The 15,979-nt window shown below is 42.1% G+C and overlaps 1 protein-coding gene across 2 annotated transcripts in view; it reads right to left on the bottom strand.

The window, feature by feature from the left end:
- The window catches only part of tsc22d2 (TSC22 domain family 2), a 94,481-nt gene extending 78,928 nt beyond the window's left edge, over positions 1 to 15,553 (bottom strand). Inside the window, exon 1 of one of the 2 annotated variants that reach the window (XM_020519204.2) lies at positions 12,148 to 15,553. In XM_020519204.2, the coding sequence (XP_020374793.1) occupies positions 12,148 to 13,961 (1,814 nt within the window). In that variant the 5' untranslated portion in view covers positions 13,962 to 15,553. The remainder of the gene's footprint in view (positions 1 to 12,147) is intronic. The other variant, XM_020519206.2, reaches the window with a different exon arrangement.
- Positions 15,554 to 15,979: the final 426 nt, after the last annotated feature.

Here is a 15,979-nt window from a genome sequence, read left to right as displayed (position 1 = left end):
TCTGCAGTGCAACATATTCCCCTGAGATTATTGTAGTGGGGTTGACATCTGTCCACAACAAACCCTGAAATCCTATTGTTTGATCAATGGGCGTACTTTATTGGAATATTGCTAAACTGGATGGGCATCTGACAGAAATAAACTTCCAATGGCTACAAGGGTTAAGTGGCAAAGTAGAACTAACTGGTTTGCTCCCAAGGATTTGACATGGATTCAGTTGGCCTATGTTCTCCTCCTGTGTCTTCGACTCCAAAGTGTGAAACAATATCTGTCTCACTCTTCACAGTTGCTGCTGCACTTTAGTATTTACAGCCGAAGTATGCCTGGGAACTGCCATTTTCAGTGAACAAAGTAAAACTGATCAACTTGCAAACCAATAGCTTTCAATGTTTAACAGCTTCAATAGTTTAAACTCAATTTACTGAATGCAGGAACAAGATAAATCATTAAGAACGCCCGAGTGTCATATTTCACTATACTTGTTAATGTAGAAATAAATTCTTCTTTCACTTACATCAGTATAACTGGTGCAAACTGTCTGAAAACTGATCATATTGGCCAGATAAAGGTGAAAACACATTATCCAAAAATGGAGTTTTGTAGAACTGTATTTTGTTGTTAATAATGAAGTGCTTCCAAGTATATTAAGCTTGGTGAGCTCAATAAGAGTGCATTGCAGACTGTTTTTTTCTAAAGCAGTGTCTTAACTTCTACCATCTCAATCCCAAATTCTGCAATTAAATGGTTTGCATTATTCCAGGAACTTAGGACAGAAAAACTGACACCATCGTTTCAGATTGTTCTGTCCACATTTCAGTGTATAACGCAGCCACAATAATTTATTCAAGCCAGTTTCTGCTACCTATCAATTCTGAAAAGGAGTTTTCAACAGTCATTGTTAAGGTTTAAAGGATCAGCAAAAACCCTGCAATGTTATGGAGATAATGGAAGCAATCTGATGATAGCTTGTCTAGCACTGATACATTCACATGGTTTGATGCAGCACAGGCTGCTAATTAAGGTGAATTTTAATACGTTACAACCCATAGAACAGTACAACACAGGAACAGGCCCTTCAGCCCACTATGATGTCATTCTAAATTAATCCCATCTGCCTGCATATGGTCAATTTCCTGCTTGTTTATTAGTCTGCTCAAATGCCCCTTAACAACTTCTATTGTATCTGCTACCACATTCCCTCGCAGCACATTCCAAGCAGCTACTCCCATCTTAAAAAAAAACTTGCCTCACACATCTCCTTTCAATCTTTCCCCCCCCTCACCTTAAACCTATGCTCCCTTCACCTCACCTCCCCCTCGCCCCCCAGTATTTCACATTTTCACCCTGGGAAAAACAGCGACTATTCATACCTCAAAATTTTATATCCTTCTATTAGGACAACCTCTCAGCCTCTGATTTGCCAGCAAAAACAATTCAAGTTTGCCCAATATCTCCTCATAGCTAATACAATCCTATCCTGATAAACCACTTTTGCACCCTCAAAGCCTCAACATCCTTTCTACAGTGTGCCAACCAGAACTGCACTCAAGACTCCAAATGTGGCCTAAAGTCTTAGACACCTGCAACATGACTTGCCAACTTTTATACTTGACGCCCAAATGTTGAAGGCAAGCATGCCACATGCCTTCTTTATCACCTTGTCCACTTGTGGCACCACTTTCAAGGGATGTAAGTCTGTAGCTCCAAGATCCCTCTGCATATCAATGTTCCTAACGGTCCTGCCATTTACTGTATACCTTCCTTTTGAATTTGACCTCCCAAAATGCATCACTTCACAGCTGCCCAGATTAAACTCCATCTGCCATTTCTCTGCCAACTTTCCAACTGATCTATATCCTATTGGATCTTCTGACAATCTTCCTCACTATCTGCAATTCCACCAATTTTCATTCCATCAGCAAACTTATCAGACCACCTACATTTTCATCCAAATCATTTATATATATTAAATAACAAGAGGTCTCAGCACTGATCCTTGCGGAATACCACTGGTCACAGACCTCCAGTCAAAAAAAACACCTCAACTGCTCTGTCTACAATCAAGCCAATTTTGGATCCAACTCACTATGGATCCCAGTGAATTAATCATCTGGATCAGGCTAACTTGAGAGACCTTGTCAAATGCTTTAGTAAAATCCATGTAAACAACATCCACTGCCCTACACTCAATCACCTTCATGACTTCCTCAAAAAATGCACCCAAATTTGAGACACAAGATATCGCCTGCACAAAGCTATGCTGACTATCCCTAATAAGTCCACTGATTTCCAAATGCAAATAATTCCTGTCCTTAAGATTCTTCAATAATTTCTCTATTGATATAGGCTGGCGAGCCTTAATTTCCTGGATTATCCCTGTTTCCCTTCTTAAAGGAACACAGACTATTCTCCACTCTTCTGGGACCTCACCTGTGGCTAAAGAGAATACAAAGGTCTCTGTCAAGGCCCCAGCAATCTCCTCCTTCGACTCCCTCGGAATCTTGGGATAGATCCCGTCAGGGCCAAGGGACTTATCTACCTTAATGTTTTTACATACACCAAACACTGCATCCTTCTTAAAATCAAGATGCCACAGAATATCAACATACCCCTCCCTGGTCTTACTATATAGATTACTCCAGCAGTGATGCTCCAATACACAAAATCCTTTGCTGTAATATTTTTACTTGCCTACCTTCTCGGTCCTCTCAATTTTAGAAATTTGTTCACAAGATATGGGCAGTAATTCCATCACTAGTTGCCCTCGAGAAGGTGGTAGTAAGATAATTTCTTCAACCACTGTAGTCCAGAGTAGGGGGTGAGCACAGTACTGCTAGCAAGAGAGTTCCAAGATTTCAACATAACAATGTAGGAATAGCAACTTAGTTTCAAGTTAGGATGATGTACGGCCAAACTACAACTGGAATGGATTGGGAAAGGAGTTTGACAGAAAAGACAGTTGAGAAACAACGGCAGATGCTGAAAATAATTCAAGGCTCACAAAGATATATCAGAGTGAAGAGGAAGGATTCTGCGAAGGTGATAAATCAAACAAGCTTAAAAAAGTTAAGGATAATATCAAATTGAAGGGAAAAAAGCATACTTGTGGCAAAGATTAGTGGTAAATCAGAGCATTAGGAAAGTTTGAAAAGCAAACAAAAGATGCCCAAATAAAGTTAAGGCGATTAAAAAAAAAAACAGGGCAAGTTGGCAAGTAATAGTAACGTGGACAGTAAGAGCTTCTTTCCATATAAAAACTAAACAGTGAGGCCTAAGTAGACGTAGGCTCTTTAGAGAATAAGATTGGAGAAATATTAACAGGGAACTAGGAAATTACAGGAATTGAACAAATACTTTGCAAAAGTCTTCACCATTCACTAATAGCATTCCAAAAGTACTTAAAAATCAAAAGTCTTTTTGGGGGTTGGGGGGAGCGGTGCAAGAGGAAGAGAGAAAGTAAATACAATAACGTCCACTAGAGACCAAGTACTAGGAAACTAATGAGGCTAACAGCTGTTGAGTCCCGTGGACCTAATAGGATTGTAAAGAAAGTAGAGACAGTGGATATCCTAGTGGTAACCTTCCAATAATCCTTAGATTCTGGTAAAATCCCAAAGAAGTGAAAAATTGGAAAACTGTCAATGCAATACCCTCTATTTAAAAAGGGAGACAAAAACAAGCTAACTAACCTATCGTCACCAAATATCTGCCATTGGGAAAATGCTAGGAGTCTATTATATAAGTGGTAATAGCAGAACAATTAGAAATACATGACATAACCAAGCAGTCATAAAGGCTTCTTGTAGGGGAAATCATACCAAATAAAATTTATTAGAATTCTTTAAAGGAGATAACAATTAAGATGGATCAAGGGAACTAATGGATGTAATATATTTGGATTACCAAAAGGCATTCAAGATACCACACATATGGCTCTTATCTTTAGTAGCCTATGGTGTTAAGGTAGTATATTAGCATGAATAGAGGCATGGTTAACTAATAGAAGGAAGAGAGTCAGGATAAGGGAGATATTGTCAGGTTGGCATCCTGTAACTAGTGGACTACAACAGGGATCAGCGCTGGGGACATTACTTGTATTGTATATTAAATGACATGGTTGACAAAATGTGAATGTAGCATCACCAGGTCTATGGATGGCAAAAGCAGATGGTCAGACAAACAATGAGAATGACACAACTAGCTACAGAGGGACGTGGATGGGTTAAGTGAGTGGGCAAAAAAACTCTCAGATCAAATATTGTGAATAGACAAGCGTTATGTATATAGAGACACCATAAAAAAGCTGCAGCACATTGTGATTCATACATGAGGAACCCTAAGAACTGACATCCAAGTTCACCAGGTAATAGGAAAGGCAAAATAAAAACTAAGAGAACTGCAGATGCTATAAATCAGGAACAAAAACAAAGTTGCTGGAAAAGCTCAGCAGGTCTGGCAGCATCTGATGAAAAAAAAAATCAGAGTTAACGTTTCAGCTCACTGGACCAGAAGTGTTAACTCTGATTTTTTTCTTCACAGATGCTGCCAGACCTGCTGAGCTTTTCCAGCAACTTTGTTTTTGTTCCTGAATAGGAAAGGCAAATTGAATGTCAACCTTCATTTCAAAAAGGAATGGAATATAAAAATAGGGAAGTCTTGTTAAAACTATAGTTTTGGTCTTCTTATCTAAAGGAAAGATATACTGGCTTTAGAGGCAGGGCCGAGAAGTTGACTGCATTTATCCCAGTACAGAGCTTATTAGGATAAGGTGAGCAGGTTTGGCCTGTACACATTGGAATTTACAAGAATGGGAGGAGATATTATGAAACATACAAGATTCTAAGGGGGTTATACGTGGAGAAGTTGTTTTTCTTCTTTGAGAGTCTAAGACCAGAGGGCATAATCTCAAGATGAATGGGTTACCTGCTTAGAACAGAGATGAGGGAGACTTTTCCTCTGAGGGTAGTGAATCTGTATAATTCTTTACCACAGAACTGTCAAGGATGGGTCATAGAGTAATAACAGCATGGAAACAGGCCCTTTGGCCCAAACTGGTCCATGCTGCCCACTCAGCTAGTTCCAACTGCCTACATTTGGTCCATATCTTTTCCCAACCATGTACCTATCCCAAATGATTTTTAGATGATGCTGTTGTACCAGCCTCAAACACTTTCTCTGGCAGCCCATTCCATTTATGCACCACTCTCTGCATGAAGAAGTTGCCCCTCAGGTCCTTCTTAAATCAATCCCCTTTCACCTTAAACCTACGCCCTCTAATTTTCAATTTCCCCATCCCTGGGAAAAAGACTTTATGCATTCATCCTATCTATGCCCCTCATGATTTTATACACCCCAATAAGGTCACCCTTCGTTTTCCTACGTTCCAAGGAATAAAGTCCTATCCAGGCCAATCTCTCCCTATAACTCACATCTACTAGTCCTGACTACTTCCTTGTAAATCTTTGCACATTTTCCAGTTTAACTATGTTTTTCCTTTAATAGAGTGACCAAAACTGCATACAATACTCCAAGTGAAGTCTCACCAATGACTTATACAACTGTAACAATGTCCCAGCTCCTATGCTCAATGCCCTCAAACGATGAAGGCCTGCATGCTAAATGCCTTCTTCACCACCCGGTACACCGGTAATGCCACTTTCATTGAACTGCGTACTTGTACTCCAGGTCCCTCTGTTCCACAACACTCCTCAGGATCTTACCATTTACTATACAAGTCCTACCTTGCCTTGACTTTCCAAAGTGCAAAACCTCACACTTAATTGTATTTAAATGCATTTGCCAATCCTCTGCCCACTTCCCCATCTGATCAAGATCCCTCTGTAATTTTTGGTAACCTTCACTATCAATGATACAAAATTGAGGTATCATCTGCAAACTTACTAATTATGTTTTTTAGATTCACATCCCTATCATTTATATAAATAATAAATAAAAGGTCTTTGAGGATATTCAAGGCTGAGAGATTTTTAATCAGTAAGGGAATCATGGATATTGGAAATAAGGTGGAAAAGTGGAGTTGCCATAATATAATGGAACGGTGTAGCAGACTTGATGGTCAAAATGGCCTACTTCTGCTCTATCTTATGGTCTTACAATGGCACAAAGTCTCATCAATATATTGGAAGGAAAATTATTTTAAATCCAATCTTAATGGTTTTGTACAACCCTATCTCTAGGCCATCCTATGGCCTGAAAGCATAACTCTTTCCTTCTGCTCTGATTCAAGCTTTTGTGTATTCCAACCTTCATCCAACATTAGTGGAAAAGTCACCTCATCCGTTCTGCCTGGGGTTCCTGCTTGAAAACCACTCACTTCTTGCCAAATCTAAAAATCCTACTCAAAATTAAACTTTTGGATCACCTCCCCTGACTAAGTTCTCTCAGCTTGATAACTGTTCTTGTCAATTTTATGTTTTTACTTTTGACACATTCTGCCAGGTATCTCCAAGACAGGGAAATGAAATACACCTGCTGAAATCTCCTGAGCCCCAAAAGGTACTTCACAAACAGAGCATAAAATCTAATTTTATCTCCCCTTTGCAGGCTCCAGGTTCAACCCCAAAGGTTCGAATACTCAAAGTTATGGACATGTCCCTACAAAATTGACAGAAAAAACATGTTGCCATCATTGGAGATGCATCCAAACTGTTCATGAGCCATGCCCCAAAAAGTCTGCTAGTTTACAGAGGCTGATTTAACTGCTCTACATGGAAACAGTAAATCGTTTTGAACATCTTAAATGCCAGCCATGGTTTCCCAAGATAATTTTTTATTCAGTCTTTTGGCAGAACAGAGCAGAACTTGATTATTACTGGAAAAAAAGAGGTACGTTGCTAAAGTTTGTTGACTCGTTGAGGTGCTGCCTCAAATATGTTCCTATGTCTGCATTCAATAGGCAGAATACAAATTGTGCTCAACCAACGTTCACTTATAAACCTTAAACAAAAATCTATTTTAGATTTGATTCTGCAATTGATCAATACTTGTTGAACAATTGTGAGTGTGCTAATAGCTACATAACCAATTTAAGATCATCAATGGACCTTGTATTATGGCCCATTTATGCTTGGTAAACAGATAATAGTTCCCCGCTAGTTGATCTATAGCAATGTTTCGGCCAGAGATGGCTTGCCAAGCAAACAGCGCAACTTTCCACTGTTGTGTAAATTGTTGAGATGGTTTGAAATTTGGTATTCATGTTTTTATCTTTATGAATTCAAGACAAAAATTTCAGTAATACGTGAAAGATATCATTTCTAAACTGAAAAGTGATGTAATAACGGAAGTTTAAAAAAGCTACGAGTGAACTTTGAGGCAACACGGCAGCCTGGTGCTTGGTATGAATGACAGTTGCACATTTCATTTTTAGGGCAAATATAAATTTAATGTATCAAAATCAGCAAAAAGACATTTTGACTAGTCAAAGTGATAGCCAATGTATTTTTGTTAAATCCATGCCATAATTATCTGTAAAGAACCATCTTTCTTGGCTTGTGATGAATGGGAAGATACATCATTGGAGTGCCTAAGAGAAAAAAAAAACTCTGAACAAAATTAGTTCATTGCTTGATGCATTAATGAAATTTAGCGACACATTTTTAAAGATTTCTATGACCTTTACAGAGGTTGTACACATTTGCTTAAGATATTTAACAAGATTGCTCCACAAGGAGATTTTACTATCCAAAATCTAGTTAAGCACAGAACACAGTTCATATTCCCAATCCAGACAACACTTATTTCACTGGAATCCACTTGCCCCAAGTATCAAGTTAAGCTGAGCCAAATCAATTCTGCAACTACTGTCTGGGAATTTTCAATGTTGGAGTCAAACAAAAGCTGTTTGACAAGGGTGTATCAAGCTCAAGCATGATGCTACTTGTAGAACAGTCAGCCCAGCATCCACCAGCTAGGCAAGATATCAAAGGGCTAGCAGTCTTGAAAGACAACACCACTCAGTACCTTTAAAGGAGAGTGAAAACTTAACAACTGGGGAGAGGACAGGGGGAAGAATGACTAAGTGAGAACCAAGATTTCTATAAGAAATGCCCAGCAAAATACTGACCAAGTTGTTGAAAAAGAGACAGCTTGCTAAAATGTTTGGTTATCCAATCATTAGAACAAGAGCACCAAATGTCTTTACGAGGACAAGACCAAAAGCTTGGTACACATCTCCTTCAGCAATGTTCAAGTTCTGTGCTACCAGGCAAATAACCACAAGTTTTGTTCATCTAAGTCACAACCAAAAGCAGCTCACACATCAATGCAATAGATTGAGAAAAAGGACATCACACAGTGAAATGGATAAAGCTTTCTGGGGCACTCAGATTTAACTGCAGATTATTTGCAGAGAAGTTACACACTAATGTTTACATTCCTTCTTTGATATAACATCTCAAAGACTCCTAATCAACCACCAAACATCAGGTTACAAGAAGTGACTCATCTACTCAAAGAATTATAAACATACCCTCTGCCATTAGAGTTGGTCATCAACAACACTAGCAAAGTATTTTTCATTTTATTAGTGACACAAATACAAACTACACCTCTCATTTTACAGTTAACTGAAGAATATACATAGGACACAGGACTCCAATTGCTGCTCTGCAGGGTTCACAATTGCAACCACTGTGATTCTGAATGCAATCCAGAGAGTTTACAGGGGTTAGTCATCTCTCGAAAATTATCTATACTATGTCTTCATCGTCATGTGGATAGTGACTGTCAGCTGGCACTTAAGGTCCACAGACTCACAATTGAAATATACAGCTCACATGCAGAGAAACAGTGTGCACAACTGGACATGTACATATAAGCATGCTCTTTAAGTCACTTGAATTAGTTATGAACATATATTTTGAAAGGCTCACTTAATATTGGATAAGAACAAAAGTGGTACATCTTCCAGCCACTCCAAAAAAACAAATATTAGCATTCTACACAAATTCTGTTTAGATCAGTACACATCCAAAGAGTTCTCATCAATAAATCAGTGAAGGCCAACATACAGGTGCAGCAACTGGGAAGCCCAATAGCCTTTATCACAAGAGGGTTTGAGTACAGGAATAGCAAAGTCTTGCTTCAGTTGTACAGAACCTTGGTTAGACTGCACCTGGAGTACTGTATGCAGTGTGGTCTGCTTACCTTGCGAAGGATATTACTCGCATTGAGATAAGAAGAAATTTCTTCACAAACAGCTGTAAACCTTTGGAAATCTCTACAAGAGAAAGCTGCAAATGTTCAATCTTTGAGAACATTCATTTGAGTATCTGTTGTTTCCCAAAAAGACAATAGATTTGGGGATAATGGAGCATTGTGTGGCTGAGGTAGATCAATCAAGATGTCATTCAATAATAGGCTTAAGGCCTGAAATGAGTTACACTCCATTCTATACACAGGTGCTGCCTCTCTCCAAGAACCCAAAGTTTCTATTGGAATAATTGGCAAACGCAGCACAAACACCAAACAGCCATAATTGATTTAGAAATCCTGGGACAATACTAGGATCAAGCCAAACATTTAACGTCTATGTAAACACAGAATACAACGGTGGCCCTTAAGGATCTATTAGGGAATTTGAGTAATTAAAAAAGTTAATTGGAATGTTGTTTTATAATCAGCTGGTTGTTCCTTAGTTTTAAAAATAGCAGTTACACTAAATTGTGGATTTAATGCAAAATGGCCACTGAAAGGAGTTAGAAGGCACAAATTGCACCCAAATCAGATCCAATGCAACAATTATTTGATCCTAACGTAATGTAAGCTTGCAATTGAGAAAGATTAAATTCACAGTTCTGACCGCCTTTTCAACAGGAACAGACAACTACATCAATATAACTAGATATGCAAGCATTGACCAATAACAGTCAATTCTTTTCATTTACCCCTACTCAATATTTTGGCACAGGTTAGGGCCTGCTGCAACCAAAGTCAGCTGTACTCTGGTTCATCCTGCTTTGAATGAGCTCTCGTGTTTGATACACAATTTTATTCAGTGGAAATAATACTATTGCTAAACCACATAATCCACTGGCTACACTTTGGGAAGGTCTACTAAATATCATGACACATTTCTGCACATGCACATCACAAGCAGGGAAAGACAGCAATGTTCAATTTGAATGCACAAAGTGAATAACTACAGATGTTAACAAACTGACAAACCAGTAGTGACCAGAAATGCATTATGGTTGAAGATAACCTTACGGAAGTGATAATTGCCCCAAAAAAACAGCAAAGCTGAATGTTGTACAAGGGTTGCTGATGTGCAAAATTCCATTGTTTTGATTTCCCATTATTGATTGTCCTGAGACATTATTAAAGTAGGAACCAGTTCTACCAAGTAGTAATTATAGGAAATATTACTACTTACATACTGTAAAATGTACATTAGAACTGTGCAGGTATATGAAGTTCAAGGTATTTGAAGTGGTTAGTCAGACAATGAGAAAAATAAAACAGTTTCATGTAAGTTAGTGTAATAAAAGCATCTGGTATTGTACACACAAAAGTCTATAGACAGTGAAAAAGTAAAATATACCATTTAACTCTAGATTTCTTGGTATTCCAATTGTGCTAGAATTTTTTGGAGTAATCAGTAATTAAATAATGTAAAAAAAACCATGTAACCATTTTCAGTTTTGCCATACCATAACAAAGCTCTCTTATAAGTGATAGTTCTACCAAGTGAAAGGAGAAATTGCTCCAGATTGATTTTACATGCTCTTGTTAGAGCAACAAAAACCATGCAGGAAGAACATATGGACAAGTACAATGGATTTAGTAATTTTCTTCAGCAAATCAGTATTGAGAAAATTAACAGACATGAATATTGAATGAGGGGGCTAGAGGGAAAACTCCAAATATATCAAAATCAATACATTATCACTTCCAAAGTTCAACTGAGTATAAAAGAATTAAAACACATCTGTGGGAATTAAGTTACTGGGCTGTTAAATTAGTTGAGTGTAGCATTTCAAATGCAGTTAAGGCTGAATTTTAAAAATGCATTTAAACTTTAAATATTGGCAGATTTGTTAACTGAATAGTTAAACACTGAGTTTTCAATTAGCATGCATTAGAAACTTGGAAAATAGGCCATTCAGCCCTTCGCACGTCTTCCACTATTCATTATGACCATGACTGACCAGCCAACTCAGTACCCTGTTCCTGCTTTCTCCCCATACTCTTTGATCCTTTAGACCCAAGAACTATATCTAACTCCTTCTTCAAAACATCCAATGTTTTGGCTTCAACCCGTTTCTGTGGCAGAGAATTCCACAGTATATTCAACAATTAAGGCTGGGCAAATTTTAATTTGGATTGTTTAATGGAACATAATGCAACCACAATACACTAAAAAAAATTGACTTTCTGCTGCTCAGCCTCAACTGTATGGAGTATAGATAATAAAAACACTTTCTCAATCTATCCTTGAAGTTTAAAAATGGTAATTTTGTATTTATTACAGATGTTTTCCAGTTGAAAAAAGTTTATAAAAAAGGTATTATATCTACTAATTACACTGTAATTTTAAACCATAAATGAAAGATTTTGCCAAGGAACTGTTAACAGGTCACCACTTGCTCATTCAGGCCATCTGATGGCAGTTCCAAAAGGTGAGTCATTAAGCGTGGCTCAATGTCATAATCAATTTCCTGGCTGTCTCTTCAATCAGCACACACAAAAGCTGTTAGTTCATTTTAGAATAGTTATATCTGATCCCTTGTCTTTGCTGTGTCAATAAAGTAGCAAAGAAGTTACTAAATTTGCTTCAGCACCTCCCACTCCCATGAGGAAAACAAAGCATTGTTCCCACTCCAACAAATGCTATTTAGCAGTCCATGCTGGAAAGTACCCACATGGTCATGACTGGGCTCAGCTGTGATGGCTCCCAGAGTCCATTAGATTTACTATTCAAGGCCACATGAGCCACTGCTTAGAAAGATACCAACAAGTGTAATGGTCACTTTTGAAACCATACTGCAGCACAAGTTGTCACTTTTGAGAAAAGTACAAGAAAATACAAAGTTAGAGGTATACCATTTTCAATACCATATGACCTGTACGTCCACTGAACGAAAATGGCAAATTTATTCAATACATTTTAAAAATAAATCATACCTGTCTTCATCTCCATCGATCGGTATCGGTATAGGTATAGAGAACACAGAATTTGAGAGGCTGTTCATTGGGCTAGAGACTTGCAAATGCAGAGGGTTACCAAGAATTTCAGGAATAAGAGGCTTCATAGAGGGCCTGTTTTCACTGGACTGTGATGTCTGAGGTATAAGCTGCTCCGAATTTCGCCTCTCCTCTAGCTGGCCTGTACCTTGCTGTGGCTGGAAGAGGTTGGTCTGCGACATGTTTGAAGATACATTGAGGGAACTTTGCATTAGGCCGCTACTCCCAGCCATTGGTGCCTGGCCACTTAGCTGCGATTGACCCATGGTCACTGGAACACTTGGCATAGTAACTGAAGTGGCCGGCACACTAGGCACCCCAGCAGACACATTTGAAACACCAGTACTAGGCACATTTTGAATGCCAGCTGCCACACTGGTCAATCCAGACACCTGACTAACCATCCCAGACGGGAGACCAGAAGCTTGGTGCTGTTGGGTTAAAAGTTGTTGCTGAACACCTGATGACCCCAAGCCTTGCTGCTGCAACATCAGACCCTGCGTAGGACCCGTCTGGATATTCTGTATCCCTTGACTGACTAAATCACAGCTCTGAGCCGACACTTGGACTCCACTGATAGAAGACTGCAACACTGGCGAAGGACCATGACTTGTCGCTTGCCCGGCAGGTAGGATTGTCGTTGCAGCGCTGTGAGCTACTGTTCCCGGTGAAGCTCCTGGACCCTGCATGACCGGCAGATGCTGCATGTACTCTGTGTGGCTATTCGCCACGGTGGATTGAGACGGCAGCAAGTGTGGAGCCTGGCTCGGAGAAAACTGGAATTGCTGAGACTGGGAAGCGGGGATGTGAGCAGTCTGCTGAGGAAGTGGGCCGCCAGGGGCAAGCAGGGCCTTGCCATTGAGGCCGGCGTGCAGGTTTACCTGTGACGGATGGTGCTGGCCAGCCACAGCGGGGGTGCTGTAAATTTGAGTGGAGGAGGCAGCCTGTGAGACCGGCAGGCCGCCTGCTGGTTGCAGTCCTTTCGAGAAACTTTGGTGCTGGGCGATCAGCTCGGCTTGGGCCAACTGCGTGACAGTGGAGCCGAGGGAAGCGTCTGCCAGGGAATCTGTGGCGTGCAGGGTGGGGAGGATGAGCGAGCTGTTGGTGGCTCCGAGGCCGCTGTCCCGGTCTCCGGCCTGTTGTTGTTGCTGCTGCTGCTGCTCCAAGGCGGTGGTGCTGCTGTTGTGTCGGATGGTGTCGGCGGACCGGGCCAGGACGGTACCGTCAGAGTCTCGGTCGTAAAACTCGGTGCAGGTCCAGCGGCCTCTGCGGAAAGGCTCGCCCGAGCCGTGGTCCAGTTTGATGACCCTGAAGCGGGAGGTGCAAGCCACCGCCGGCTGCATGGTGAGCGGGCCGCCGCTGGAAGTGCCGCTGCCAGAGCTGGACGGAGGAGGGGTGGCTCCCGGAGGCTGCCCGGGGCTCGCCACCGTCCCCCCGGCCGCCGGCAGCCGCCCTCCGAAAGCCTGAGCCACCACGTCCCGGTCGTGAGGGATGTTGGGCGAGGTGGCGCCGGGGGTGTCGGCATCGCCCACGTTGTTGAGGGTCTCGTCCGAAGAGCTGCGGTCGCAGACCTCGGCGCCGTGGTCGTAGTCGGTGGCCCGGGAGGACACATCGAATATCTCCGAGGAGATGTCCTCGGTGCGGGACTCGTCCGGGTCGTCCAGGCTCTCTGTGTCCTCAGTGATGCTGCTAGCCGCTACCTGAGCCGTGGTCACGCTGGTGATCTGGAAACCGCTCTTCTTTTTAACCGGCATTTTGAGCAATTCACAAAAATATAGATATATGTATATACATACAGAGAGAGAGAGAGAGAGAGAGAGAGGAAAGAGCGTCGAACCTTTTACCTTCACGCCTCTCTCCTCCTTCCCTTCGCCGCCGCAGCGAGAGTCAAGTCTGTAGTTTGCAATTCAGTTCACAAGTTCTTTAAAAAAAAACCTTTTTTATGACAATTCACAGTTCGAACAGATCATCTTCTCCTCCTCGTTGCGTTGGTAATATCCGAGCAATGGGAGAGAAAAAAAAATAAACTTCTCTTTTTCTTTTGAATTAGGGAAATAAAAGTAAATCTTCAGAGTTCGTAGATTGTTCTGTAAAGAGGTTCTTTCTTTCTTTCCTTCCTTTTCAACCTCTCACACCCAGAAAAAACGATGAATTAACAACGTTGGGAACAATGTTTAAAGCAAGCCATGTCTGCTTCTCCTCCTGGATTACAACCGAAACATCCTTTGGAAGAGAAGGGAAAATATGAAGAATTCTGCTTCTTTCCTCCCACTCTGGCACTTCAGTCGTTATCCTCGCTTTACTTTTCCTCCTTCTGCAGGGAACGGTCGCACTTTTAGCAACGTGTGGATGACTCCGAGCTCCTTCTCATTAGTCACCACGACACACCATCTTCCTTCTAGTTATAAGCACTGCGGGCTGCTCACTCAGGTCCTCTTGTTCATAGAAGGGAAGAGAGAAAAAAAAAATCCCTATCTCCCTCCCCTCAAAAACTCAACTCCCAATTATATCCTTCAGATTCTTTTCTTCTGACTCTTTGCACACAGGTCGATGAAATGCAGAGAGTGAGTGAGAAGAGGGGGAGGAGAGAGGAGCTGCTTCTGGTCGAATGGAGAAAGCAAAAGCCCCGGGGTTTTGTAAGCCCAGTCAGGTCCTGTCCAGAACAAGCAGCAGTGACACTCTCGCCCTTTCTTTCTCTTCCTTCCTCCCTCTCGTTCGCCTTGCCCTCCCTCCCCTACAAGAAAGCAGGGGGGAGGGAGGGAGTGGGGGTGGTGGTGGTTGGGGGTGACCGGCTTGCCGGGAAATAATCAAGGCCCGTGTCGCAGGATCCAGCGGCGAATTTGTCTGGTCCCTGAGCTAACCCCGCACCCCCTTTTCCCCCCCTCCGCCTGCTCTTCGCTGCACCTCCTCAGGCTGGGGGTAGGAGTGGGGGAAGGAAAAGGGGAGGAGGAGGAAAGGGGTGCCTCCCCCTCCTAGGGACGGAAAGACGGGAGGAAAAGAGGGCGGGTTGCGTTCACAAGCCGGAGCTGCCGAGCGCTGCCATTCGCCTTCTTCCCTTCGCAGGAGGTTGGGGAGGGAGGGGGCTGCCTTTGGACCCGGGGCCTTCAGCACAGCAGCAAGTGGGCCCCTCTCCCTTCACCACCACAAGATGGAGGAGAGTTGGGGAGGGGGGGGAGGGAAGCGGGTTGGAGCAGGATTAGAGGCTCGGTTATTTTCTCTTTTATTTATGACGGGGGTCGGGTCACGGTTGCCTGTGTGTCTCTCAGACACACGCAGCGCCAGCAGCAGCTCCGCTCTCTCTCTCTCTCTGACTGCACTCAAACCAAGATGGCAGGCGCGCCGCCGCACGGCATCCTGGGAACGTGCTCACGCCTCACACGGCGCGCTGACGTCGACTTCCCTCCCCGCCCCACTGTATCAACTTTGTGTATCAGGCATGTGGTCCTCCTTAGCCATGGTGCAGTCACTGCACTGAGAAACTAATTGCTCCAGTCCAGTCCCAGAGGGAGGTTTAATGAACTGGACTATGGGGCACAATTTGCAGATGGCAGTAAACTTGGGGCAGTTGTGGACTGTGAGGACAGCATTAAGAGTGAGGAGCAGGAGGAGGCAGTTCAGCCTGCACCACCATACCATAAGAATCATGGCTGATCTCATTGCTCGGCTTTAACTTCATTTTCCTACGTGCTACCCACAACCCTTCAACTTGTTGCCAATTGAAAATCATAGTGCAGAAAGAGGCCATTCAACCCATCAATTCTGGACCAACCCT

Source organism: Rhincodon typus, chromosome 13, assembly GCF_021869965.1.
Source record: "Rhincodon typus isolate 14 chromosome 13, sRhiTyp1.1, whole genome shotgun sequence".
Taxonomy (NCBI): Eukaryota; Metazoa; Chordata; class Chondrichthyes; order Orectolobiformes; family Rhincodontidae; genus Rhincodon; species Rhincodon typus.
The sequence above is the reverse complement of the archived record's forward strand: the minus strand, read 5'-3'. Positions and strand labels throughout refer to the sequence as shown.